We start from the raw sequence: 27,036 nt of genomic DNA on the forward strand, positions 1-27,036 counted from the left end.
AAAAAGAGGGGAAATGGCATTATACAACTCTCATGAAATGTGTGTTTGGTGCTGACCATCCTTCACTTGTTTTTATGTATAAGTGACGCAATCTGCATTCGTTCCCCTTCTCTGCTTTCGCATCTAAAGCTTTATAAACTATTTTATAATCACTTTACCTATTATGTATTCAGTGTTCTGTGCTTGCCTGAATTTGAATATGGACTAAGGATTCTGAGCCCCTGTGTTCTGATTCAATACATGATATCCAATCACGCCACTCCTTTCTCCCACACAAGGCTGCAATCGTGGAGCACCTGCACTGGCTTTTGGACAAGAAATCTCCTTGGATCTGGGGCCATGCTCAGAATGCTGCTTTCAATGCTGTCAAACACCTGCACTCCTCTGACAGTGTCCTTACCCATTTTGATGAGACCAAGCCCGTTGTGCTTGCCTGTGATGCCTCTCCATATGGAATTGGCAGAGTCCTGAGCCACCAGTTGCCAAATGGGTGGGAGGCCCCCAATGCATTCTACTCCAGAACTTAGTCATCTACAGAATTCAATTGCACCCAAATCAAAATGGAGGCCCTTGCTATTGTGGCAGAAGTAAAGTTCCATGACTACATCTATGGCCACCGCTTCACAATCATGACTGACCACAAGCCTTTGCTGGGCCTTTGCGCTCCTGCATAGCAGACGCCCCAGATCCTGTCCCTGGGGATGCTAAGGTGGTTCATCTTTCTCAAGTCATATGACTATGTGCTGCACCACCACCATGGCAAGAGTCTTTGCCACACAGATGCCCTAAGCTACCTGCCTTTGCAAGGCATAGACTCCGACCCATCTCCAGTCCTCAGTGTGATGCTGCTAGAGACTCTGCCCCAGCTGCCGCTCCATGCCACGAATGTCGCCACACACTTGGTGAAGCGTTGCACCATCTCTCAAGTCCTCAACTGGGTGTGGAGGGGGTTGCTAGTGGGTTGCCTTGATGCAGAATTCTCCCCATTTGTCTCCCGGAAATATAAGTTGTCAGTCCACAAGGGATGCCTTCTGTGGGGAAACCGGGTCATGATCCCTGCTAAGCTGTGGACCAGAGTGATGGAGGCTCTCCATGTGAGTCACCCAGGCATTGTCCATATGAAAGCTCTGGCCAGTAGCTACATCTGGTGGCCAGGCATTGATTCTGCACTAGAAGAGTGGGTCCAGCACTGCTAGTCTTAACCAGACATGCCTCAGGCCCCAATCCGACAGTAGAAGATAAAACACACACCATGGTCAAGACTCCACATTAATTTTGCTGGCCCATATCAAGGTCAGACATTCTTCATCATTGTGGACTCCTTGTCAAAGTGGCTAAGGTGGTGGCAGTGTCAGCAATGACATCCCGGATCGTCATCTGGGCCCTGCTGTGGGTCTTTCTTCACCATACACGGCCTGCCAGACACCATCACGTCTGATCATGGAGTACAGTTCATGTCAGCCAAGTTACAGAAGTTCATGGCCTACGACCTAATCCGGCATGTCACAGCAGCACCGTTCTACCCATCAACGAATGGGCGATCTTAGAGAATGATGAGGACCATCACGAAATCCTTCAACTGGATTGCCCAGGGGGCTGGAACAATTGCCTAGTGGATTTCCTGCTACAGCAGCACATTCAAACTCTGCATTGAATAGTTGAAGCCCAGCAGAGCTCCTTATGATCTCGAAACTGGCATTACTCCTGGATTGGTTGCACCCTAATCTGGCATCTGATCGACCTCTTGGCTGAGAGGCTCCAGCGGCCCCCAGTTCCTTCGCCCCTGATGACCCTGTCTACATCCAGAACTATGGGGATTGACCTGCCTTGCTCTCCACCGCTGTTACCAGGGCACTGGGCCAGGCTCCTACAAGGCTGCCACACCAGATACTCAGGTCCACTGCCGGCATGTGAACCAAACACCCCACTGTCTGGCTGATGCCCCAGCTCCAGTCACTGCTCCCACACCTGAGCACAAGGACAAGGTGAACAATCAGCCTGGCTCACAGACTGATGCACCCGATGAGAACCCTGCAGACCAGGGTAGGGCTGAGGAATGGGGCCCCAACACTGCACCACCAGACAGTGCAGAGTCAATGACATCAGTGACACCCATGACAACAGCTGCAGCTTCATTGGCATCCCCAAGGACCCAAGGCAATGAGCTTCACCACTCCCAGAGGGTGAGGCACTGCCCTCACCACTTTGATGACTAGGTGTGTTGACGGGGATGCAGTTTTGTGCCTAAGAGGGAGGGGTGTTATGTATTCAGTGGTCTGTGTTTGCCTGAGCTTGAGTCTGCACTAAGGATTGTGAACCCCTGGGTTCTGATTAGATACATGATATCTAATCACAGGACATTTCAGGATTTGGGCTATTGCCATTGCCCCTTAAACTCTCAGTTATGATTCTCAGCTTGGGAGTTTAGACAACCAATCATATTGAGAGTGACAGTGGTCCAGGACTTCAGAAATGTATATAAGCAGTTGCTTTGCCCCTGTTGTCCGGTTCCGTTAGTTCAATAAAGGTTCTTGCTGTTATAACTGGGTCTTGCTTGGTGGGAACCCACCTAAAATTCATTACCTATTTAGGAAGTGTTTCCAGTGAAGGAGAGCCCACCTTAGGGACCTGTGCAGATAAATGGAGGACCCTATCCTGACCTAGCTTTGGCGGTCTGAGTACTTGCTGTGGCAACAGATCAGGCCCGCGGGTAGAGAGAGGGTTGCTATTGTCCACAGGTATTCTAACCCACAGGCCAATGAGCCAATACACTATGTGTGGGGGCTTGAGGGCTCCTTTCTGATGATGGGCTTGTGAAACTGGGGAGAGATTTTGCTGTTTCACCAACCATCCCACTGCCCAGCAGTCTCTCTGACCAAGTTGGTGGAAGTTGCCTCGGGAGTGTTATTCAAGAATCTCTCTCCCATGGGTGAATATAATAAAGGACAGGTCTTTTAGCTGATCTGTTTTGATTGTCTCTTCTATAGCAAAGAATGGCAGTCTTTTCTTTCCTCACCATAGAAGCTAAATCAATTCAGCAGATCAGGAGAGTTGAACTGAATATCTCTGATGTTTCCCTAGGGTGGCCAGGTGCAAAGGAGGGCAGCACTCTGCTCTGGCTCTAAGAGTATTCAGCTAGAGGAGGGACATTCAACTGGCGCAGACTCAGGGCAGGTTCTCACTGCACTACAATTCTTCAGCATCATAGGGTAGCTTACCAATTTCCTTTTGCAGTTGATCATTTCTTTTGGCAAGATACCGCATTTCCTCTGATAAGTTTTGAGCTGCAGCGAGTATTTGGAAGTCTAAAGGTTTGAAACAGTTTAAGGCAGGAGTATCTGAAATAACAATCTGCGAATATTAAGAAACCATTTTCAAACATTTTAAAACACTCTAGCCTGAATCAAGAAGCAGAGCTCCAGGATGGGGTTCTTATGAATATGAGGACAGACTTGATTCTCTGTGGCTGAGATCACCAATGAAAAGCCTCAGAAGACCCCTGCAGCTGGATCAGACCAAAGACCCATGCAATCCACTCTCCTATACTCTTATATTAAAAGTGGCTCATGAAGTATCTTTCCTTTGTCCTCCTTTTCTGTTGGGAATCACAGGGTCACAAAACAATTCCAAAACTCCAGGCTGGAGCTGCCCAGAGTGGCTGGGGAGACTCAGCCAGATGGGCGGGGTATAAATAATAAATTATTATTATTATTATTATTATTATTATTATTATTATTATTCCCGCCTCGAGTCCCACAATAAAACCAAATATACAAAGATTACTTTACGGTTTTCAATTATGCTTTATGAAATCTAAGAAAATGCAGGCACCCAAACTCTTTTCCTGATGAATATTGGGTTGTATTCCACAGAGAACTAAGCAGGATGTTACGTCACTGCAAGGATTTCTCCTTGTGCAATGCAATCTTCAGTCCCTTTCCCTCTCTTCGCATCTGTTCTGAAGTTTCCCCCACTTTGGAGAGCAGCTTTGCAGAGCATGCAGGAAGAAGTGGGGGGCAAAGTTCCCTTGTGCCAGTGCTAAAACCTAGCACTAGCACAAACATTGTGAATTACAGTGTGATGGGGGAAGGCAGCATTTCTAGTGGGGGGATGTGAGAATCACAACCACCTGCTTATCTTCCTGCTGAGCAATGAAACCGTGATAAACTCTATTGGGTGATGAGTTTTATTGAATATGTGTTTTGCTCACACAATATGAATCCCAAAGTGAACTAAAGGAATTGAAGTTTGTTTAAACTAAACACGTTCTAGCAAAAGTGAGGATTTGTATATAAAATGCTTACCATCCTTGTCCTTATAGTTTGAATCAATCCCAACAACAATGTTTCGAATCATGTTCATTGCCATTTCAATCTCCACTCTTTTTTTCATTTCCTTCTGATCTAAGGAGGAGGTAGGTAGAAAAGAAATGAAGAAATTGTGTTCTAGCTTACTAGTCTGATGAGCTAGGGGAGGGGATATTTGGTGTCAAACTGCTGTTAATATTGAATCTTAAATACTGACTTGTAACATGTTCCAGGACCTTAGGGAGAAGGCTGAATAAAAAATCAAATCAGCAAAAACATAAATCCGAGTTCTATTAATATTTTCTGCTCACAGCCCTTATATTGATGTTTCCTATGCCTTGATTGTGGCTTCCCTGCTGGTCTGAAGTCCTGTTTCCATTTAGCCTGTTGCTTCTGTCATCAGATGCTTTTGCCTTCCTTTGAGAGCTTTAGATTTTTGGTTGTCTAGATGCACCTGTCCTCTTTGTCCTACACACTTGCATTTGCCAAGCTGCCTCATGCCCTGCCATATGCTCAAAATATGTAAATTCTTGGATCATTTGGTTTCCTCCCCCCTGAGCTTTGCTTACTTTGGAGTGCCCTTTAAAAATGAATTAGCTATGAAAATAGGCCATTTCTTCATCTATCCAGTGCTATTTTTCTAGAAAAAGAGGCACTGGAACTCACATGAATGCCTCCCTTGTTCTCTTAGATTGGCAACGGAGCCCACCTGAGAGGGCCTGGAACTGAGTCCTGATGAATTTCGGCTGAAAAAGGCCCTGCATATATCTTGATATTTAGGTAGGCTCTGGACCCACCCACTTTGGCCATGGCCTTTTCCTCTGCAGCCTGTTTTCCCCAAGCACTTTCCTTCAGGGGACTGGAGCCCTAGAAGAGGGCAGGGTGGCGAGGATCAGGAATGGGGGCTCTTCCAAAGCAAATGAGGATTAGTTGGGAAAGGAGGAAAGAATTGCAGGCTGGGAAAGGGAATTGTCCAGGGTGTTCCAGGGACTTGTGTCAGCCTGTGCTTCTGTTCCAAGTGCTGGAACTCACATATTCAGGGAGAACAAAACAGTGTCATTGCTCTCTGGGTGACAGCTGTAACTCAACCCCTGATATCAAAGAGAGATGAAAGGGATAAATGGAAGGTGGATCCTGCCATCTCTTTTTGGAAATGCTATTGGCATTTAAGCAAAGCACATGACATTAATTGCAAAGTATGCTAATTATGTACTTACATAGAAGGAATATCAGCAGTGTCATGGCAGTGAGGATGAAAATCTCAAGTACGACAAATCTTTCACCCGTTGGAGATGTGATGAAAGCAACCATGCTCTGAAAACCAGATGCTTGAAGAAAGACAATTCTACTTTAGCCATCAGGAGCCAACATACCATTCCCAGCCCAGGAAAAGGGGTTCCATATGCTGTGGCAGCCATCAGCCAGAGACAGTCAACTGTTCAGGTGGTGGGCACTTGGGAGGATAAGTAGTTGGAGGAAGCAAAGCGAGATGCCTTGCTGCTTGAGGGAACTTTTCTGACCAATGTCTGGATCAGAAGACAGTGGCCTTTGATACTAAAGGACTTTCTGCTCCCCAAACAAATGACAAGATGCTCCCTCTGCACACATAATTCCACATTCAGAAGCTGGGCTGGGCTGGCCATTGGCTGATATTTCGATGCTGCTGATGGGGCAGCAGACTAACTGAGGAGGTGCAGTGTAGCTTGTGTGATCTACATATTTCTGCCCACCACAGCACCTGCTACCTGAGGCAACTGCCTCATTCTGCCTAATGGTGGAGCAATTCCTGGCTGCACAGAGTAAAGGAACACCACAGCCAGCAGCAAAGAGTGGGCTGAATCCTGGGGTTTCTGGGGGGCTTCGTGGATCTCTGGCACCCAAAGAGCTGTGTGGGCTTTTCTCTGCACTCCTCCCTAGCACAACATGACTGGCTCCACTCCCTGCCTGTCTCTCCATCAACTTTCCTTTCTACATCAACTTCCCTTTCTACTTTATCAGAAACCTCATTCCATATGACTGTGCTGTATACAGACCATGAGTTTCATCTGCTGTTGCTGCTGTTGCTGCTGCTGAATCCTTTCTGGATGCTTCATTATCTATGGACTCTGTACCCTTTTCGGGTGCTGGCGTCTCCACCCTTTCAGTTTTCTCTGTGAAACAACAAGCCATTATAACATGGAGGATAAGACTATGAACACATTGGTTGGAGTATAAGTCTCTTGTCAAGCATGAAAGTTCACAGAATTCACTTTTGTTGTCCTGCACTTAATCTCCCTATTACAAGAACATAATTTTTAAAGTAGATACACATGTAGAAATGTAAATGTTTGCATTATTATAAAAGATGCAGGAGGAAATGACTAACAATAGGACCCACAAAGGGGAGGGGGGAAGTCCAGGAAATTCTCTGGAATCTTGTTTTTATATTGTATGTTGATATGTGACTGTAAAATTTTAATTTGCAAAACCAAATAAATAAATTTTTAAAAACCCCAAAAAGACTTTGGAGACCACAAGTTGGACCTGGAAAAGAAGCAGACGGAAGCTGTGCATTTCTTGTGCATTCCTCTACTTTATGAGAAACCTCATCCCATATGACTGCGCTGTATACAGACCATCAGTTATAGTTGCAGGTTGTTCTGCCTTCGCTGGGGCTTCTGCTGGGGCTTCTGCTGGGGCTGCAGGCTTTGTGGGTTTTTTGGGCTTTGTGGGCTTTGCAGGCTTTGTGGGTGCTGGATTCTCCATCCTCTCAGTTTTGTCTGTGAAGCAACAATCTAGAACCAGATAAAAAGAAATGGAGAATAAGACTATGAGCACATTAGTTAGAAAGTGGCCTCTATCAGTATTAGACAATCCTTTCCCATAAAGGCATTGTTGAGTCCGACATAATTGAATCGTCTCTCTCTTTTCCTTTTGCTGGATCAATCTCAGTTTTAAACCAAAAGAATGTTCCATATGGATTCCAAGGCATTTAATTTTTTTTAAAAAAACAATATAGCACATTCTCATTTTGCATCTTATTCCTCTCTAAACTCCTGGACATCTAGTTTACAGGGCTCCAGTAAGATGTTCACCATGTAATAGATAGTGTGGGATCTATTAGGGAAGTTTTTAATGTGTGGTGTTTTGTTTTGTTTATTTTGTTTTTAATCTCCTGGCAGTCACCAGGAAAGTTGCTGGGGAAACCCAGCCAGATGGGCGGGGTATAAATAGTAAATTGTTATCATTATCATTTGAGGTCTTCAGATGTTCCTGGGTGCCAATTCCCTCCATCACAGGCATCATGGTCAATGGTTGGGGAGGACAGAAGTTGTAGACCAATAACATGCTCCCCATCCTTGATGGAAGGTGTATGCATTCGATTATATAACTACCTCCTGATCATCAGAAAAGATAGAGTACTAGATCTGGTCTCAGTTGGATGCCTATAAATCCAACTGAATATAGCAAGACTTTGGAGACCATGAGTTGGACCTGGAAAAGAAGCAGAGGGGAAGCTGTTACCCAGGCTCTCCAAGTGTGCCATTTTGTTTTCTTTTTGTGAAACCCAGCATGACATCTGATGCTATGGCTGAAAAAAAGAAAGAAAGAAAGAAAGAAAGAAAGAAAGAAAGAAAGAAAGAAAGAAAGAAAGAAAGATGTTGTCTAATCCCATTTCAAAGCCATCTGAGCTAGCAGTCCTTGATATGCTAGTAAATGGTTTTTTTCCAAAGAATTGTATTTTCTGGATCATGATCTGGATCTGGATCGACAAACTGGGCCCATGAATCAGAGCAGGGCACCTGTATTGCCAGGGAATAAAACAGAATGTGGTCTCCTGGTTTGCAATGTAGCTGGAGCTTTAATATAAGGAGCATGGCTGTTGGAGAAGAAGCGAAAGGAACTTCATGGCTTGGCCAGCTATCAAACGCCTGACTGCATGGGGGAAAGAAGGAGGAAGCAGTTGACTGGGAACAAGGAAAGTAACCTTACAGTGACTGAACTGCACAGATAAAGAATGCAAATGAAGGCTCCCGCCCACATGTGTCGACTCCCAGGCCGGGAGGATGAGAATGGAATTAACATCATGAATTACATCTGTTGTCAGCTTGTCAGGAGACCTACACTCTGGACTATATAAGGGCCAGTAGCTGAAGGGGACAGGGAGATCTTGATACATTGTTCTATACTCCATGCCGGAATGTGAAGAGAATGACCACCTGCCAGTCTTAAGTGTCCCAGATAAGCCTTCCAGATCTCCATTGGCTGGGGAGACACAAAGAACTGAACCTATGCTATCTGTAATATCATTATTGTTGCCTAAGACATTCTGCTTATTGGTTATATTGCTAGCTTTATAGTTTATTCCAGTCACTGTTGGCTTTATATTAGACTCTATTCTATGTTGCTGATCAATTTTTTTGCTAATGTTTACCAATTAATTGACGTTTTCCCTACCTAAGAGTCTCCATCCAGTGGAATGCAAAGTACCTCTTGCTTACCTGGTGGTTGCTATTGGCCAAACAGCCAGTAATACAGTAATACAACTGGTAATACAGCACCTGTACACAGCCCTAGAATGTTCCACCACTCAGTTTCATTGGATGACCCTGAGGTCTAGTATTTAAAAGAGAAAAACCATCTGTAGTTTATAAACGCTCCATATCATTTTCCCTCTTGGTGACCTTTCGGCCCTGCAAAAATCAAAGCTTGTAAGGAAAGTGTTCCACCCCTCAGACATCTTTCTGTTTGGATACCTTGGTGTTGTCATGAAACAATCTTTTCTCTAATTTCTTCTTAAGGTTGTTTCATCCTCCCACTGGCTAAGAACCACCTCCCTTGTGATGTCAGGCATTCCAGAACTCCTCCGATTTAAGCTATACCATTTCCTGATTGGCTGCTCATTATATCCAATCAGCATTCCACATAAAGCATAAACCCAGGCAAATGTTGTTTTCAGAATTGATATCCTACTTATTTTTTTCCAAAAGTTATTAGTTTTATTTTTTATTTAGGCTGGGTACATACTTTACCTTCAAAGCATATTCCCCAGAAGAATCCTTACTCCTCATAAACTCTGCTAGTAATAGTGGAAAGCTTCCTGTCTCAACACTTGTACCAGGAAATATGGCAAAGCGCATTAGTGTAAATCTTCATTTGAAAAGTTAAAGCACAAAGAAAAGGAACAGAAGCAGTGAAATTTCAATATGTTTGGTCTACATTTATTGAATGTATCATCATCAAATCATACATGCCACCAGTGCTATTTTTCCACATCCAAAAGGTACTGGAACCTACCATGAACACCTCCCTTGCTCTCTTACAATGGTGTCCACCTGAGAGGTGTCAGAACTGAGTTCCAGTGAGTTCCAGATGCAAAAAAGCCCTGCATGCAACTGACCTTCAACCAATGGCAATTCATCGAGAACTGTACTTGGATAGAAAGACAAATCTGCACAATCTCTTAATTGGACTCTGATAAGCTTCATATCGCCTGCCAACCTAGCAGTTCAAAAGCACCTCCGGGTGCAAGTAGATAAATAGGGACCGCTTACCAGCGGGAAGGTAAACGGCGTTTCCGTGTGCAGCTCTGGCTCTGGCTCTGGCTCTGGCCAGAGCAGCGATGTCACGCTGGCCACGTGACCCCTGGCCTCTTAAGTGAGATGGGCGCACAACCCCAGAGTCTGTCAAGACTGGCCCGTACGGGCAGGGGTACCTTTACCTTTACCTTTAAGCTTCATATGCTAGAAACCCCTCATAACTACGTACACTTGTTTCTTTTGTTGTTCGTTGTGTTTTTTGTTTGAGCCTCTTGGGCTTGCTGATCAGAAGGTCAGTGGCTTGAACCCCTGTGATGGGGTGAGCTCCCATTGCTCTGTCCTAGCTCCTGCCAACCTAGCAGTTCGAAATCATGCCAGTGCAAATAGATAAATAGGTTCCGCTGTGGCTGGAAGGTAAACGGTGTTTCTGTGTGCTCTGGCACTCGTCACGGTCCTCCCTATGCCATTCATGCTGGCCACATGACCCGGAAAACTGTGGACCTACGCCGGCTCCCTTGGCCTGAAGGTGAGATGACACCCACAACCCCATAGTCACCTTCAACTGGACTTAGCCGTTCAGGGGTCCATTACCTTTTTTTACCTACCAATAAAAATATTGTTCAAAAATTATATCCTGTCTTTCTGCATACACAAAGATATGAGAATCATATAACACTGGCCCTAAAAGTGCCTCCCAGTACATTTCTGAGCACAATTCAAACTGTTGGTGCTGACCTTTAATAGACTTGGCTCTGTATAACTGAAGGAGCATCTTTTCCCCCATCGTCCAGCCTGGACACTGAGGTCCAGCATTGGAGGTCTTCTGGCTGCTCCTTCACTGTAAGTGAGGTTACAGCAAACCAGGCAGAAGGCCTTCATGAGAGTAGCACCTTCCCTGGGGAACTGCCTCCTATCAGATGTCTATGAGATTTAGAACTACAAAAGAAGACATCCTGTATCAGGAAGTTTTTAACACTTGACTTTTATTATATTTTTATATTCTGCTGGAAGCCACCCAGAGTTGTGGGGGAATCCTAGCCAGATGGGTGGGGTATAATTGTCGGCATTTCCACTAGGCCAAGCTGATAAGGCCTCATCTTCCTCTGAGCCGAGCCTATGAAATCGCCTCCAATGAATAATTAACGACCTCGAGCCTCTGATAAGGCTCCAAGGCACACACGCTGGGGTCATGATGGCAGGGCAAAAAATGGGACCTGGCTGCTCTTCTTCTCCTCTCCTCTCCTCCCATAGGCATTTTTTAAAGCCTCCCATTGATATGATTGTAGAATCGGTGTGTTGGAAGAAGGGAAATTTTTTTGGATCAAGAAGATCCCAAGTCTCAGTGATAGATAGATATAGATGATATAGATAGATAAGAGATAGAGATAGATAGATAGAGATAGATAGAGATAGAGATATAGCTTGTTCTATCCCACCACCCCCTGACCTGTTCCTTTATATCACTTTTACTTCAAAGGAAGGACAGCGGCTAAAGTTCCTGCAGATGCAACAAGGAGTTCATGGAGAGGAAAGGCCACAGAAACCTATGGCTGTTGGATAACCTCACAAGGACCATAAAATTAGGCACTTGGCTGGGCACTGTGAGAACAGAATGCTGAACTAGATAGGCCTTTGGCTTGATCCAGCAGGGTTCTAATGACCTTCAAAATACTCTGCCAGGTCAGGCAAAGAACAGGGTCTGTTGTGTAGATAAGTGTACTGTGTTGTTGAAGGCAAACTCGGCGAGTGCCAACTTCTCCACCCAGTCATCTTGCTGTTAATTCATATAGCAGTGTAGGTACTGTTGTAAGGTGGCATTCATTCTCTCTGACTCTCCGTTTGCCTGTGGGTGCCTAGCTGATGAAAGACATACTTCTACCTTCAGTAGTTGCATCAGTTTCCTCCAGAACTGGGAGGTAAATTGCATCCCCCTATCCGATATGATCCTTCGCGGCAACCCATGCAGCTTGTACACATGCTCTACAAAGAGATGCACCGTCCCCTGCATCAGAGGCAGTTTCTTGCAGGGCATGAAGTGCCCCATCTTAGAGAACACTACCCATATGACTGTCTGTTTCCGTGACTCCGGTAGGTCGGTGATAAAGTCCATCGATATTGCTTCCCATGGCCCTTGGAAGGGTGGGAAGTGGTTGAAGCAACCCTGCTGGTGATTCCCGGGGCTTCTTGATTCACTGGCAAACTTCTCACGCCTTGACATATTCCTTGATTTCTTCCTGCATTCTTGGCCACCAAAATTCCTGACATATGTTAAATAAAGTCAAAATAAAATATTCTATGCAGGTTTTCTTAGGAATATAATCCTTTGGTATTTAGTCATAAGCAGTCATAAGCAGGAAAGCAAGAAAAAAGAAATCTTCTTACACTTGTAGAATATTCCCATGCAGAGTAAAATCATCTGCGGTTGGGATGGAGTTCTGTTTCAACCTCGCATCAGATCGCCAGATCAATCCAAATGAGTTCAAAGAATTTCTTCAGCTTTGCAGGATTTTTTTGGAAAAGTGAACACTGTCAGCTGGAACTTTAGGCTTTTCTTTGCTGGGTTGAGTTGGAGCACTTACTCGGCGACTCAATCTTGCCCCCCCCCCCGCTCCTTTCAAAGCAACTCAGGAGAGAGAGAGAGCGCTCACGTTTCAGAGCCTAAAGAGATTCCCTTTAGGTTTTTTAGGGGTGCACATAGCTTTAGTACTTCCCCTACCCCCTCGCAAAGACCGAGCCTGTTGGAACAATCAGGCTTGCACTCCAACTGCCATTCCTATGGCACCCAGAAGTCCAGACCCATGGTTTCAAATTACAAGAAAGGAGATTCCAACTAAACATCTTTCTGACACTGGGAGCGGTTCAACAGTGGAACAGTCTCCCTCAGGAGGTTGTGGACTCCTTTAATGGAGCTTTTAAAGCAGAAGTTAGATGGCAATCTGTCATGGAGGCTTCAGTTTGAGATTTCTGCATTGCAGAGGATTGGACTAGATGACCCTCTGAGTCCCATCCAACTCTACAATCCTATGATTCAGTGATTCTAACCCTCAAGCATGTGGTAAAGCCACATGACAGGATGGAATCCACCCAGAAGTTCTGAAAGCCGGCTTCAGTTCTTCCCTCATGAAACACCCCCACGACTTTCTCTTTCAGAGTTAGGAACAAGGATACATGGCACAAGTATCATATATACCACCAAGGTGCTATCCTTTTGTCAATAAATGATTAAAATATCAGTTCTCCTTGGTTGGATATGCAGGACAGATTGAAGCAACCACAACCACTTCCAGCCATCAGTCATGCAAGACGTGGCAGGAGAGGTCCCCGGCTAGAGTCCTGGGGTGCTAGTCCTCCACACAGACCAAGCTATTCACACCTTGTAAAGGTGTGATTCTGAACAGCAGAATCTAATTGGTTACTTAACTCAGTTGACGGACACTTGGCATAGGAGCCAACTCCTAGGGGTAGAGGACCCAATAAAATATTTAAGGGGGGCCACCTCCCCCAAGTTCATGGACATTGCCATTCAAATGGTGTGAGTGCACTGTCTTGTGATTGATTATGCAGGGTGGAGCTTCCTTGCTCCACCCCCAATATTTTATTCAAGTTGGCACCCCTGCCATATGAACGCCATGAAAAGAGCAGCACATGCTTAGTGCTCTGCCCACAAGTGTGTGGACCCCAGTCTTGCCCCCTGCCAAGTTCTGAAGAAATCGAGAGCAGTTCACTGTGTTTGTTGCCCAATGTTAACTCTACATGAGAATAAGGGCATCGGAATTTCCCAGTGATGAAGCTAAAGTTGTATTTGTGATTAGTCTGCTAGAATGAGACACCAGGCGCTGGGTGGCCCCCATGATCATTGCCTGGCATGCAGGGTTGTCCTTATGTGCCTTGTAAGTTAGTGGTGATGGAGATCAGAAGGGGCAATGGGGCATCAAACACACAGAGTAAGGAGACAGATATTGGTATGCATTGCAAATAAATACATTAAACAGAAAACAGAATATGATTGGACCCTTCCATTCTCTATTTTTGTAACCATCTACATCTGAGCTTTCGGAAGAAGGTCTTTTCAAGATGATTGTGAGGGCTGATGCCAGAGAGTCCCATAATCTAGATGGCAGAGTGTGGAGTGTGCATTAAACCTGTGGGGTGGGGTAATCTCTTGGTTTTGCTTTTATGAAGACATCATGGGATCCAATTTCACTCATCTTAAGGTGTCTTCTTAGAGCCAAACATCATCAGGCACCTTCTTACAAATATATGATATTTGTAGATGACATTCTAATGCTATCCAGCAACCTTTGTAGCAATCAAAGGTAATTGCAGCACAGTCGTGGTGCCTTTCAATATTTGGCTCGTAGAAATTCCAGAACCTGAAAAGAAAAGAAAGAGCAGCACTGATCAATCAAGACTGGACGTCTGTTTCCTCACCTGCTCCCCGTGCCTTCTACCATTAAAAATATGTTTTGTTATTTCTGTCTTAACATCCATCCCGTTTATCGTCACTTCTGATAAGGCCTTACATTCTCCAGTGTCCATTTTATATTCAATCAAGTTGAACTACACAGCACACAAAAAAGGTTGTAACTGTATTGTATAACTCATTTTTAGCTCTCCATGAATCTATTGATAATAATAATAATAATAATAATAATAATAATAATAATAATAATTTCCCTAGCCACTCTGGGCAGCTTCCATAGAAACCAAAAATACACTAAAATATCACAGATTAAAACTTCCCTGAACAGGGCTGCCTTAAGATGTCTTCTGAATGTCAGGTAGTTATTTATAGCTTTGACATCTGAAGGGAGGGCGTTCCACAGGGCGGGCGCCACTACCGAGAAGGCCCTCTGCCTGGTTTCCTGTAGCTTTGCTTCTCGCAATGAGGGAACCGCCAGAAGGCCCTCAGCGCTGGACCTCAGCATCCAGGCAGAATGATGGGGGTGGAGACGCTCCTTCAGGTATACTGGGCCGAGGCCGTTTAGGGCTTTAAAGGTCACACCAGCACTTTGAATTGTGCTCGGAAACGTACTGGGAACCAATGTAGGTCTTTCAAACCCGGTGTTATGTGGTCTCGGCGGCCGCCCCCAGTCACCAGTCTAGCTGCCGCATTCTGGATTAGTTGTAGTTTTTGAGTCACCTTCAAAGGTAGCCCCACGTAGAGCGCATTGCAGTAGTCCAAGCGGGAGATAACTAGAGCATGCACCACTCTGGCAAGACAGTCCACGGGCAGGTAGGGTCTCAGCCTGCATACCAGATGGAGCTGGTAAACAGCTGCCCTGGACACAGAATTGACCTGCGCCTCCATGGACAGCTGTGAGTCCAAAATGACTCCCAGGCTGCGCACCTGGTCCTTCATTTTTTTTTTTTAATAAATATTTATTGAGATTTTTTTAAATACAAAATGCAAAAATAATAAACAATGTAACATGTATCATAACACATTTTTCAAAACTTCTTTGGACTCCCTCACGTCTCCCGCTCCCACTTACATCATTATAAATTTTTTCCAGCAATTTATCATCTTATTTATATTCTTAAATCTTATTCAATTAGTTTAATCTAATCTCCAAAAGTTTTATGTTTTCCTCAGTCTCACTTATCGTCAAATTCAAATCTAATTCAATGGTAGGCAATTATTTATGATCTAGCATTCTTCTTAGCATTCGACCAAATTACAATACTTTTGTAAATAAATCTTGAATTTCTTCCAGTCTTCTTCAACCCTCTCTTCTCCCAGGTCTCGAATTCTACCAGTCATCTCGGCCAGTTGCATATAGTCCATCAGCTGCATCTGCCACTCTTCCAGTGTGGGTAGATCTTGAGTTTTCCAGCTCTTAGCGATAAGTATCCTTGCTGCCGTTGTTGCATACATAAAAAATGTTCGGTCCTTCTTTAACACCTTCTGGCCGACAATACCCAGAAGGAAGGCCTCCGGTTTCTTAGTGAAGGTATACTTAAATACCTTTTTCAACTCATTATATATCATTTCCCAGAAGGCCTTCACTCTAGGGCAAGTCCACCAGAGGTGAAAGAATGTTCCTTCATGTTCTTTACATTTCCAACATTTATTATCAGACAAATGGTATATTTTGGCAAGTTTAACTGGGGTCATGTACCATCTATATATCATTTTCATTACATTTTCCTTCAAAGCATTACATGCAGTGAAGTTCAGCCCAGTGGTCCACAACCTTTCCCAGTCCTCAAACATGATATTATGCCCAATATCCTGTGCCCACTTTATCATAACCGATTTAACCATTTCGTCTTGTGTATTCCATTTCAACAGCAAGTTATACATTCTTGAGAGTACCTTAGTCTTAGGCTCTAACAGTTCTGTTTCCAACTTCGATTTCTCCACCTGGAACCCTACCTATTTGTCATTTTTAAAAACTTCTTTAATCTGAGCGTAATGTAACCAGTCTCGCACTTTATCCTTCATTTTCTCCAAACTCTGCAATTTCCAATTGTCTCCGTCTTTTTCTAATATTTCCCAATATTTTGGCCATTTGGCCTCCATATTGGGTCTTTTTCGGGCCTTAGCTTCCAGAGGTGAAAGCCACCTTGGAGTTTTGTTTTCCAATAAGTCTTTGTATTTTGTCCAGACATTAAAAACTGCTTTCCTGACAATATGGTTCTTAAAGACCTTATTGATCTTAACCTTATCGTACCATAGGTATGCATGCCAACCAAAAGCATTGTTAAACCCTTCCAAATCTAATACGTCAGTGTCTTCAAGAAGTAGCCAGTCTTTTAGCCAGCAAAAGGCTGCGGCTTCATAGTACAACTTTAGGTCCGGCAGGGCAAAGCCCCCTCTTTCTTTCGCATCAGTTAGTATCTTAAACTTAATTCTGGGCTTTTTGCCCTGCCAGACAAATTTAGATATATCTTTCTGCCACTTCCGGAAGCACTCTGTCTTATCCACAATCTGCAATGTTTGAAACAAAAACAACATCTTTGGCAATACATTCATCTTAACAGCAGCAATTCGGCCTAACAAAGAAAGCTTCAATTTTGTCCAACTATCCAAATCTCTCTTAATTTCAAACCAACATTTTTCGTAGTTATCCTTAAATAGACTCAGATTTTTTGCTGTTATGTTTACCCCTAGGTACTTTACTTTTTTAACCACAGTTAGTTCTGTTTCTCTCTGAAACTGTTCCGACTCTGCATCTGTCAGATTTTTCCCCAACACCTTAGTTTTCTGTTTATTTAGTTTAAATCCCGCCACCCGACCAAAATCTTGGATCAGTTGTAATACTCTTTTTGTACTAGATTCTGGCTCCTGCAGGGTCAGAACTAGGTCATCTGCAAAAGCTTTAAGTTTATATTGTTTCACTCCGACCTGAATCCCTTCCACCAACCGGTCCCCTCTAATCATATTCAAGAGCACCTCCAGAACTGATATAAATAACAAAGGGGAAATCGGGCAGCCTTGTCGTGTTCCTTTTTCAATTTTAAACTCTTCAGTAACCACATTGTTTACTATCAATTTAGCCTTTTGTTCTGAATATATTGCATCAATCCCATTCTCAAAACCCCGACCCACTCCCATTTCTTTTAAATTTCCCTTCATAAATTTCCAAGAGATATTATCAAAGGCCTTCTCCGCATCTATAAAGATTAGCACTGCTTTTGTGTTTATATCAGTTTGCAAAAGTTCCAAGATGTCAATAATGTTCCTTGTATTAGCAAACATGTGTCTACCTGGGAGAAAGCCTGCCTGATCTTTATGAATTACTTCGTTTAAAACTTTTTTAAGTCTACTTGCCAAAACATCTGCAAATATTTTGTAATCCACATTTAAAAGGGAGATGGGACGGTAGTTCTTAAGTTGTGTCTTTTCAGCTTCCGATTTTGGTATCAATGTGATGAAAGCTTCCTTCCACGATTCCGGCGCCCTCCTCCCCTCCATAATTTCATTGCTAACCTCCATCAGTGGTTGTATCAAATGGTCTTTTAATATCTTATAATACTTGGAGGTTAGCCCGTCTGGCCCTGGAGATTTGCCCAGTTTCATGTTTTGAATGGCTTGTTCAATTTCTTGACATGTTATTTTACTGTTCAGGAGAGATCTATTTTCTTGTGACAACTTTTTAAGTCCATTTTTCTCCAAAAATTGTTTAATCTCGACCTCATTCTGCGGCCCTTGGGTATATAATTTTTTGAAATATTTCTGAAAACACTTTCTAATCTCCGTGGGGTTCTGAATGTTTCTTCCTTCAATTTCCAAATTTGTAACTGTATTCAATTTTTGTCTCTTCTTCAACTGCCAAGCTAGCAGTTTCCCACATTTATTTGCCGATTCAAAGGTTTTTTGTTTCATTAATTTGATCTTCCGCTCTATTTCCTGATTTATCAGTTTAGAATATTGTGCTTGATAGAGTTTGATTTCTCTCAAGATCGGCCGGGACTTCGGATTTGATCTTAACTTCTTCTCTAATTCTTTTATTTTCTCCAAAATCTTATCTTTTCTGTTGTTTTGTATCCTCTTCCTTGCAGCATTCTGTTGTATCAAGAACCCCCTCATCACAGCTTTACTTGCATCCCAAATAATTCTTTTTTCCACCGTAGTGTTCATATTTATCTCAAAATAGTCCTTCAATGCTTTCTGGGCCTTCTTAATAATCTCCTGATCTCTGAACAAATTGTCATTCATCTTCCATCTAAAGGAGCCAGTTGGTAATAGTATCATATCCATTTTCAGTGCATTATGGTCGGAGCAGGTTTTTGGGCAGATTTCCACCTTTCTGACCTTGGGTGCCAGACCTCTAGTTATCCATATTTGGTCGATTCTTGTCCAAGTCAGCTGAGCTTCAGAGAAGAATGTTCCTTCTTTTCCCAAGGGGTTCTTCGTTCTCCAGATATCAATCCAGTCCATATTGTCAGTCAGTTCAAAAAAGGTCTTTGGTAGTCTGCCATCTTTTGTAACATTCTGGCTTTGTGACTTATCCATGTTGGTTGATACGACCCCGTTCATGTCTCCCATCATGATGATGTTGTCATAATCCAGATAATCCAGCATAGTCTCATGCAACTTCTTGAAAAATTCCGACTTCCCTTCATTTGGTGCATAAATTCCTAATATCAAAATCTTTTCTCCTTGATGTTGTATTTCGATTGCCAAAATTCTTCCATGTTCATCTTTAAATAAAAATTTAGGTGACAGGCTCTCTTTTGCATATATCACCACACCTCTCTTCTTTACTTTGTCTGAAGATATAAATTCCTGACCAAGTCTTTTGTTTATTAGTACTTTCCTGTGGAGCCTAGTCACATGTGTTTCTTGTAAGCAAATAATGTCCAGTTGTTCCTTTTTCAATATATGAAAAATTTTCCTTCTTTTTTCCGGAATGTTACAGCCATTTATATTCCAACTCAAAAGTTGCAGAGACATCCTGGGTAGTTCTGGTTATTTTTCTAGGGGTGGTACCTTGTTCGCTGAGTCTTCAGGATCCGAGGGTGCAGGCACCTCTGGTACTGCAGGCCCCGAGGGTAATTCAAGTCCTTTTTGGAGGTCCTCTCCGTGCGCAGTCAGAAATTTGTCTCTATCTTCCAGTGATCTGATTTTAATCTTCTTCCCTCTAAAAGTAAAAGATAATCCTTGAGGAAAATCCCACCTGAAGATAATTGTGTTGCTCCTTAACAATCTTGCTAGTTCCAAGTAGTCAGATCTAAGGTCCAACAGTTGTTTAGGAATATCCTTGAAAATTTCAATTCTTTTGTCCAGAATATCCAGTGACTTTCCGTAGTGTAAACCCAAAATCTTGTCCCTTTCCTCCTTTGATCTCAGTATTATTAAACAGTCTCTGGGCTTCTCTCTCTTTATAAGTCTTCCAAGTCTAAAGGCTGATATGATTTTAAAATCTTTTTCCTCTAAGTTCCAAAACTTGGAAAATTCTTTAGTCAGAAACTCAGCTAGGTTACCTTCTTCCACCTCTGGTACCGACCTTATCCTTAAATTGGTCTGTCTATTCTGTAGTTCTATCATAGAAAGATAGGTCTGATGTTCACCTACTTGTTTGCTGAGTGGTCTTACCTCTTTCTCTAAATTTCCCAGTCTTTGGCTGGTATCCTCAGCCAATTTCCGATTTTCGCCTGCAGTCTCCTTCAATTCTCCAATTGCTTGCACATTCTGTGCAACTTGTCCAGTTAGTCTATTTAAACATTCAGTATTATGATCAATTTTAGCTGTTTGCTGATCAACTTTTTTATCCAAAGATTCCAATTTTTCAAGAATTTTCTCTAAAGTAGAACTAATTTCTCCTGAGGCCATCTCTTCCGATTGAAATTCCTCAGTTTCTGCCCGTGGCAGAGAAGCAGCTTCTTTCTCAGAAGTCAAAGTAGGCAAAGTAAGCACAGTAGGCACAGATGATCTGCGTGCCTGGGAGACTGCGGTTAGAGTTGTTTGTCTGGTTCTCGGTCCCTTTTTTCTTGCGCCACTCATTCCAGAGTTATCTAAAATTCAAGGTCAAGCTGAGTTGTTCCCATGAGAAAGCAACGGCCCAGATGGTAATAGTCAAACAGGAGGCCGGGAAAAGGAAAGTAAAACAATGTCACTGCTATTAATCCCAAATCCTTTAGGGGGAGCTTAAAATGTCTTTAGGGAAGAAGACAATTCCAATAAAAATAATATAATCCTATTTAATGTCCAGGAACCTTCAATAAGGTAACTTTTAGCAGAGTTAGTATTTAAAAAGCCACAGTGTTTCAGACAGTGCTTACTGGTATTCCAAAAGATGCTTCAAAGTAGCCAGTTCAAACTCCCTCAGATTGTTTCAAAGTTTAAGTTCAAAGTATCCAACCCTGCAAGCTGACTGCTCAGTTGCTCAGGCAGTTCCAGCACCTGGGTTTCTTGCTTAAATTGTAATCCAAATAGAAGAAAGGTATCGCAGTCCAAATAAAAGTCATATAATCAATTACTTAAAGTCCTTATTCTGCTTAAAAATAATTTCCACGGGTGTCCAGATCAGTTAGATTAAAAGTTCACTCTTTGCCTCCACTCCTCCGGCTCTTTGCTTAGAGATTCAATGACAGCGGAAGACGGACTTCCTATTTTTCGTCACTCCGCTTTCAGCCAAATTCAGTACTTTAAGTACTTTAAGTCCCAAAACTTTGTAAAGTCCTTTTACTCACGGGTTGTTGTTTTCCGAATCTGTAGTTTAGGAAGAAAGGTCAGCGCTCACCGGCAGCAGCAACGCGGCTTCACTCCGCCGATTGCGGAACGATCCACAGTGCCGCAACCCCCTCCGCGATCCGGAGCCCCTTACGGGGTTCCTTCAACGTTTTGGGGGCTGCTCCTGGCGCCCGCCGGATCCCAAGACCACAGGCTTCTGCTGCCTGTGGTTTTCCAGAATGGGTCTCCGCTTCGCCGCAGCGGGAGACCCTTTTTCGGCGGAGCTTCCCTTCCCCAGCTAGGAAAGGGCAGCCATTGCCGTTCGCGCCGCCTCCCACCTCCTGTGGGATTTTCGGCACTCCTCGACGCCGTCCCCGATTCGCGCCGCTGGTTGCAATGATCTTTAAAAGAAACAATTCGGATGTGATTAATTGCACATACATCAAGGAGAAAGGGGAGTAAATACTGCTGACAGAAGAGATCTCTGATAACAAGACAACAATAAAATACGAGAAGAACGTCAAGACACGGTATGACAAAAGACTGAGGGGGGAGGGGGAAAAAAACCTGCCTCTACCTTTTTATGTGATTTAACAAGAATCCCCCTCCCCTAATGAGTCAGAAATTAAGGACTTAAGCTGTGGATTTAAGGCTGTGTGGAGATAAACTTTCGATCCAAAGCAATGTTTCAAGATGAAGCTGGAAAGCTAAGAGTTTTGGAGTGTCGCACTCAGAAAAAAAATGCCGTCGCCATTTTGTGAGGCATTGTGGGAGCTCTTGGGTCTGGGAGGAGAAAGAGAGAAATAGAGTTGTTTACATATCGTGAATCAACTCCTCGGTGGGACTTAAGAGCGACAAATGCCAAAATTTACGATGGAAAAAGTGATGTTATCTACGAAGGAGATATATGGAAACCATCTGGACTTAGTGGAGGAACGGGAAATCCACACAGGATTATTACACTTGCTATCGGCTTAAGGAGACTAACAGAAGAGATCGTAAAGGAAAAAGAGAAATTATATGAACAAGATATGATGTGGCAACACCAAGATAAGACTGGATAGAATTATGAACTTTGTTTGGACTGATTGGGACTGATTTGGACATTAACGCAGTAATAAGAAGATGATCTGAATTCCCCTTTGGATCTTGAAGTATGGGTTCCCCCAACAAAATTTAAAAATTTGGCTTTGTAATTCGGAATTTATATGATGTGATTTAATTTGATGCGATTGGCCAGTTAATAAAAATTATTTTTAAAAAAAAGAGAGAGAAAGAAAAAAACAGAAAATCTTCAGTAGGGATGAGGAGCAAGGCACTTCTCTCAAAGCCTTTCTTGACAATGTCCCTTTCTCTGGGAGACAATAGCCCTTTACAGACATTCAATTGGTATAAAACAAACACATTTCAAAAGGAGGAGGTTTCACCATTGAAGGTCCAATCCACATTGTTTTGGGAAGCAGTGATCAAAATAATACATACTATTCCATGCATGGTTGCATCAAGCACCAAGAATAATTGTGTGCTGAGGATATGATATTGTCCCCCTGATGCAAATTATGATGATGATGAATGATGATGATGGAATCAATGAAGTATCCCAAAGAGGAGATATTGTAGTGAAGGGGAACTTCACCTGCCCTCACCGAGACTGGCTACATATGTCTTCCAATCATGACAGAGAGTTAAAATTTCCAGATACTATAAATGACTTTGCCATAGAACAGTTGGTCTTGAAACCATCTAGTGGGACATTGACCTGTATAGCAAATACTTCAATTTCTGTATCCATGCTTGTTTGTTAGTTCCAGAGCTACTGGAATCAGTCTGGTTGTGGTATGCTTGATGGGTTGATGATGGGGTCTGACCCATGTCTGTGCCCTACAGCACCCCAGTAGCCTCTTCCTGGGCTAAGGGGCTGGGAGAGGGATATACCTTGCAAGCTCCTCTAGAGTCATCTCCATGATACTCTCATGCAAGAGGGCTAGGGTGGTGAGGGAAGCCTTTTTTCTAAACACTCAGTACATCTCAAAGAGCAGAGGAAGAATCTACAAGATTTCCCTCAAGTATCTACTCCTCCTCCTTCAAGACCTCCTTCCTGACTACCAGCTTCATTCTATTAGAGCTCAGCAGCACCAAGAAACCTTAGTTAGTCCCAAATGGTAGCAGCTGTTCCCTGCCCCCCCCTGACTTGACTGATGGAGTTGCTGTCTTGGCTGCATAGAGGTGGATAGGACCTTCTTAAATGGATAGTGATGATAAGAACCCCTTGACTCAAGGAGATACTCAGCTTTGATGCTCACCTGTTCTTCTTCTGTATCTGCAGAAACAAGCTGGGCACCTTCCCTCTCACACTTGTCTTTGGAATCCACCTATGAGCGTAGCTCAGGAGAAAACAGATAGAACGAACTTGAAAATATAATCCAACCATCTTTCAAGTTTCTAGTGAGGATGTCTTTGAGTCAAGCCAGAGGAAGAAGAAAGCAAGATAGGGAATTTAAGGGGAGCCACCTTGTACGTCTGTGCAGATTTCAATTATTTTTGTTCATTTCTGTCACCACATGATAACATATATTCATCTAGGAAGCTCAGAAATCTTAAAACAAGAACAACATTAACTCTTCAACCCATGTTGATGCTGCAGTAAATAGCTGGGTGGGCATAGCTGGAACAGGGAGCACAGTCAAGAACCTCACCTACTTGTTTCCACCTGGATACTCAGGGCAGAATCAGGGCAGACCTGAAGGTTGGGAAGGGGGAGTAGTTGTGGTTTATCAAAATTCTCTTTCTCTTTCCAGGCCCTCTGTTGAGTTGTGGAGGGGGGAGGGGAATCTAGAATGTAGGTTCCTGGCATAGGGCAACTGGGACAGATGAGGGATTCTGCTGGTTCACCACCCAGTTTGCTGCCAAGCATTCTCCCTGCCTGAGCTGACAGGATGAATCCAGTGGGCTTCCAAATGGCTCTGGGGGATATTCCAGCTAATATGACAGGTGCTCCTGCTGAGCTTTGGCCAAGCTCTACAACAACAACAACATAATACTTTATCTATATTCTCTTATTTATGTTTCCCCAAGCCACTCTGGGTGGCTTCCAACAAATTAAATCACAATTGTACACAATTGTATATAAATCATAAAATAATTCGTTGGATCGGTCAGGAAAACCACTTGCACTCTGGCCCCTGCCCCTTGTGGCTGATACAAACTAGCAGCGAGGGGAGAGCTTTTTTAAAGTCACTGTCTTCTTGATTCCTGAGTCTGCCAGTCACTTTTGCCTTTTCAGGATAGTCCAGCATAGTTTGTGATTCTTCCTTGCTCGGAATTGTTGCTTCTTTTCATCTTTGGGCTAGTAGCATCCTTGCAGCAGTTGTTGCATACATAAACAGTCCTTCCTGGTCTTTTGGAATATCAGAACCTGTGATTCCTAACAGATTCCTAACAGAAATGCTTCTGGTTTTCTAACAAATGTAACTTTAAACATTTTTTTCAATTCATTATTTATTAATTCCCAGAAAGACTTTGTTATCTTGCATGACCACCACATATGATAAAAGCTACCCTCCTTCTCTTTACATTTCCAACAAATTTTAGAGCTTGTTCTATCCATTTTGGATAACTTAGTAGGAGTTAGATACCACCAACACATCATTTTCATATAATTTTCTTACAGCGTACAACATGCTGTGAATTTCAAATCTGTTTTCCATAGCCTCTCCCAATCTGCTATTTGTATGTTATGTCCTAAGTCCTTTGCCCAGTTTATCATAACCGATTTAACCTGTTCGTCCTTTGTATGCCATTCTAGGAGCAGGTTATACATTTTGGAAAGATGTTTTAGTACTATTTTCCAAAAGTTCTTTTTGGAATCTTGATATCTCATGACTAAAAGCTCTCTTTGTGTCTATCTTGAAGATATCATTCAACTGAAAATACTGTAGCCAATCTGTTGCTAGTTCTCTTATCTCTTTTTTTTTCTAGCATCAAACAGAATGAGCTTTATTTTTTTAAAAATAATATTTATTAAAGTTTCAGAAAAGTTAGAATAAAAGAAGAAGAAAAAAGAAAAAAGAAGCAAAAAAATACAAAATACAAAAAAGTAAAAACAATTAAGAACAAACCAACCTTTCCATATCTTGACTTTCATTTACTTGTTTCCCTGACCTCCTCACACCTCCCTTTTTTGTATTCTAGTTCAATTAGTTGTTTCAACAAATCCTTTCCATTTTTGCTTTTATCTTAATAATTCATCTTAATATATTATAACTTTACATTCTCACCTGTTAACAATCCATCTTTAAATACTCCTTTATAACATCACTGCTAAAACCACATAACTTCATTCCAACATCCTTCTAACATTCCTTAATTTTACAATATTTTTGTAAATAGTCTTTAAATTTCTTCCAATCTTCTTCTACCGACTCTTCTCCCAGGTCTCGGATTCTGCCAGCTGTTGTTAGTTCTCTTATCTCTCTTTTTTTTTAATTTTAACCGATTTTCTACTTCAGTTAACAGTATCTATACCTCTTATGTTCACTTTTCACAAAGATATTGCTTCCAAAGGGGAAATCCACCAGGGGTCCCACTCCCTCAGATAGAGATTTTTATACTTTTTCCTATATGCTGAAAATCAATTTTCTTATTATATGATTCTGAAATGATTTATGTACCTTTGCTTTTTCATACCATATGTAAGCATGCCATCCAAATCTATTATCTAGAATAGATAATAAATCTAAATCTAGAATGTCTGCACTTTTCAGCGTGATCCAGCTGGAATGAAATATTCAACGCAGCAATAGAGAAATTAAAATAGTAATTTATTTGTCAGACAAATAAATATGAGGCACAGTGGTATATGGTTACCAAGCTCTGGCCTGGCCTCTTGCCATTCTGGCCAGCACTTATATTTCCTTAATCCAGCCCCTTTGCTCCTCCTGTGGCTGCCTCTGTCCAATCAGCCTGGTTAAAATTCCTATTGGCTGTTTGCTAGAACCAATCACAAAAGATACACCCATTTCCTCTTGCCTTTTATGGAAATCAAAAAGCTATATATTCTTCTATCTATAAATGACAAATAAGTAGTAATATATCTTACATGTGTCTCAACAAGGAATCTTAATTACCAGCTCACCTCTTGCCCTCCTTGCCCTATTGCCTTCCAAAACAGATAATTAATCTTGAATTTTTATCTTATGTATATGTCAAGGATTGAGTTCACATCAACATTGAGAGATCTCCTTCATTTGAAGGTTTCTAAACAAAAGGCCTGACAACCATATATCAGGAGTGCTCGATTGGCGTCTTCTGTCTGGCAAGGGGGGCTGGTGGCTGACTTAATTTCAGGATAGTTACAACTCTTACAACTATATGAAATAAGAATCTAGCATTTCTTAAATCCTTTGCATAATTATATTTAAACTAATATATTTAATACATAAACAACCTTTTAAAAGGAAAAGAAATCTTAAAAGGATCTTAGTTTAAGAAAGAAACAGCTTTAGAAAAGACTTCCCAAAAATGTTCTCTTTCTGCCAGCTAGATGCTTTTTCACTGCTCTTGACCTTTTTAACCTTAGGAAGAAGATATGGCTCATTTTACTATTTATCAACCCTTAATTTGTAGGGTCAGTGTAACCTTGGCTGTCAGCCTGTAATTCCCTTTTTACGACTTTGAGAGTTGTTTTCTGCTATAAATCAGGGGGGCCCCTTGTCTAGGAGTAAAAACATCTTGCCAAGGTTTTTAGGCAGCTGGTCTTCTGCCTGGCATGAAACAGAACATTTTTAAGCTCATTCTTAAAATACAAGCCCTGATTAAACATATAAGCTTTAATAAAAATGCAAGCTTATGATTAGATGCCTCATTCCCCCCTTTCAAGCTCAAGGACCTTCATCCCAAGTGTCCTTGATAGCTTGACCTTCATCATATTCCTGAGGTAAAGCTCTGTATAGGGCCATGATATGAGGTAGAGTTTCATTTGAAATCATCTTGCTAATTGTACTTCTAAAACATGAAATGATACATGGCACCATACATAAAACCATTATTACTACTGTCAAGAAAAACAAGCAAGACAATAGTATCCCTT

The 27,036-nt window shown here is 42.4% G+C and overlaps 1 protein-coding gene and 1 long non-coding RNA gene across 18 annotated transcripts in view; one reads left to right on the top strand and one right to left on the bottom strand.

Moving 5' to 3' along the window:
• The window catches only part of LOC307224318 (CD209 antigen-like protein D), a 100,053-nt gene that overhangs the window by 14,088 nt on the left and 58,929 nt on the right, over nucleotides 1-27,036 (bottom strand). For 5 of the 17 annotated variants that reach the window (XM_079991116.1, XM_079991112.1, XM_079991115.1 and 2 more), the window contains exons 3-5: nucleotides 5,525-5,635; nucleotides 4,305-4,403; nucleotides 3,219-3,338 (exon numbers count right to left, since the gene is read on the bottom strand). In XM_079991116.1, coding sequence (XP_079847242.1) covers nucleotides 3,219-3,338; nucleotides 4,305-4,403; nucleotides 5,525-5,635 — 330 coding nt within the window. Of the gene's footprint in view, nucleotides 1-3,218; nucleotides 3,339-4,304; nucleotides 4,404-5,524; nucleotides 5,636-6,340; nucleotides 6,458-6,922; nucleotides 7,082-7,681; nucleotides 7,782-8,744; nucleotides 8,972-9,043; nucleotides 9,153-27,036 lie in introns of those variants that run through there. The other 12 variants (XR_013842465.1, XR_013842466.1, XR_013842467.1 and 9 more) reach the window with 10 other exon arrangements.
• The window catches only part of LOC307224446, a 202,557-nt gene that overhangs the window by 2,302 nt on the left and 173,219 nt on the right, over nucleotides 1-27,036 (top strand). The gene's annotated exons all lie outside the window — the stretch shown is intronic.

The sequence above is a fragment of the Podarcis cretensis genome, assembly GCF_951804945.1.
Source record: "Podarcis cretensis genome assembly, chromosome: 9".
In the NCBI taxonomy this organism is placed as follows: Eukaryota; Metazoa; Chordata; class Lepidosauria; order Squamata; family Lacertidae; genus Podarcis; species Podarcis cretensis.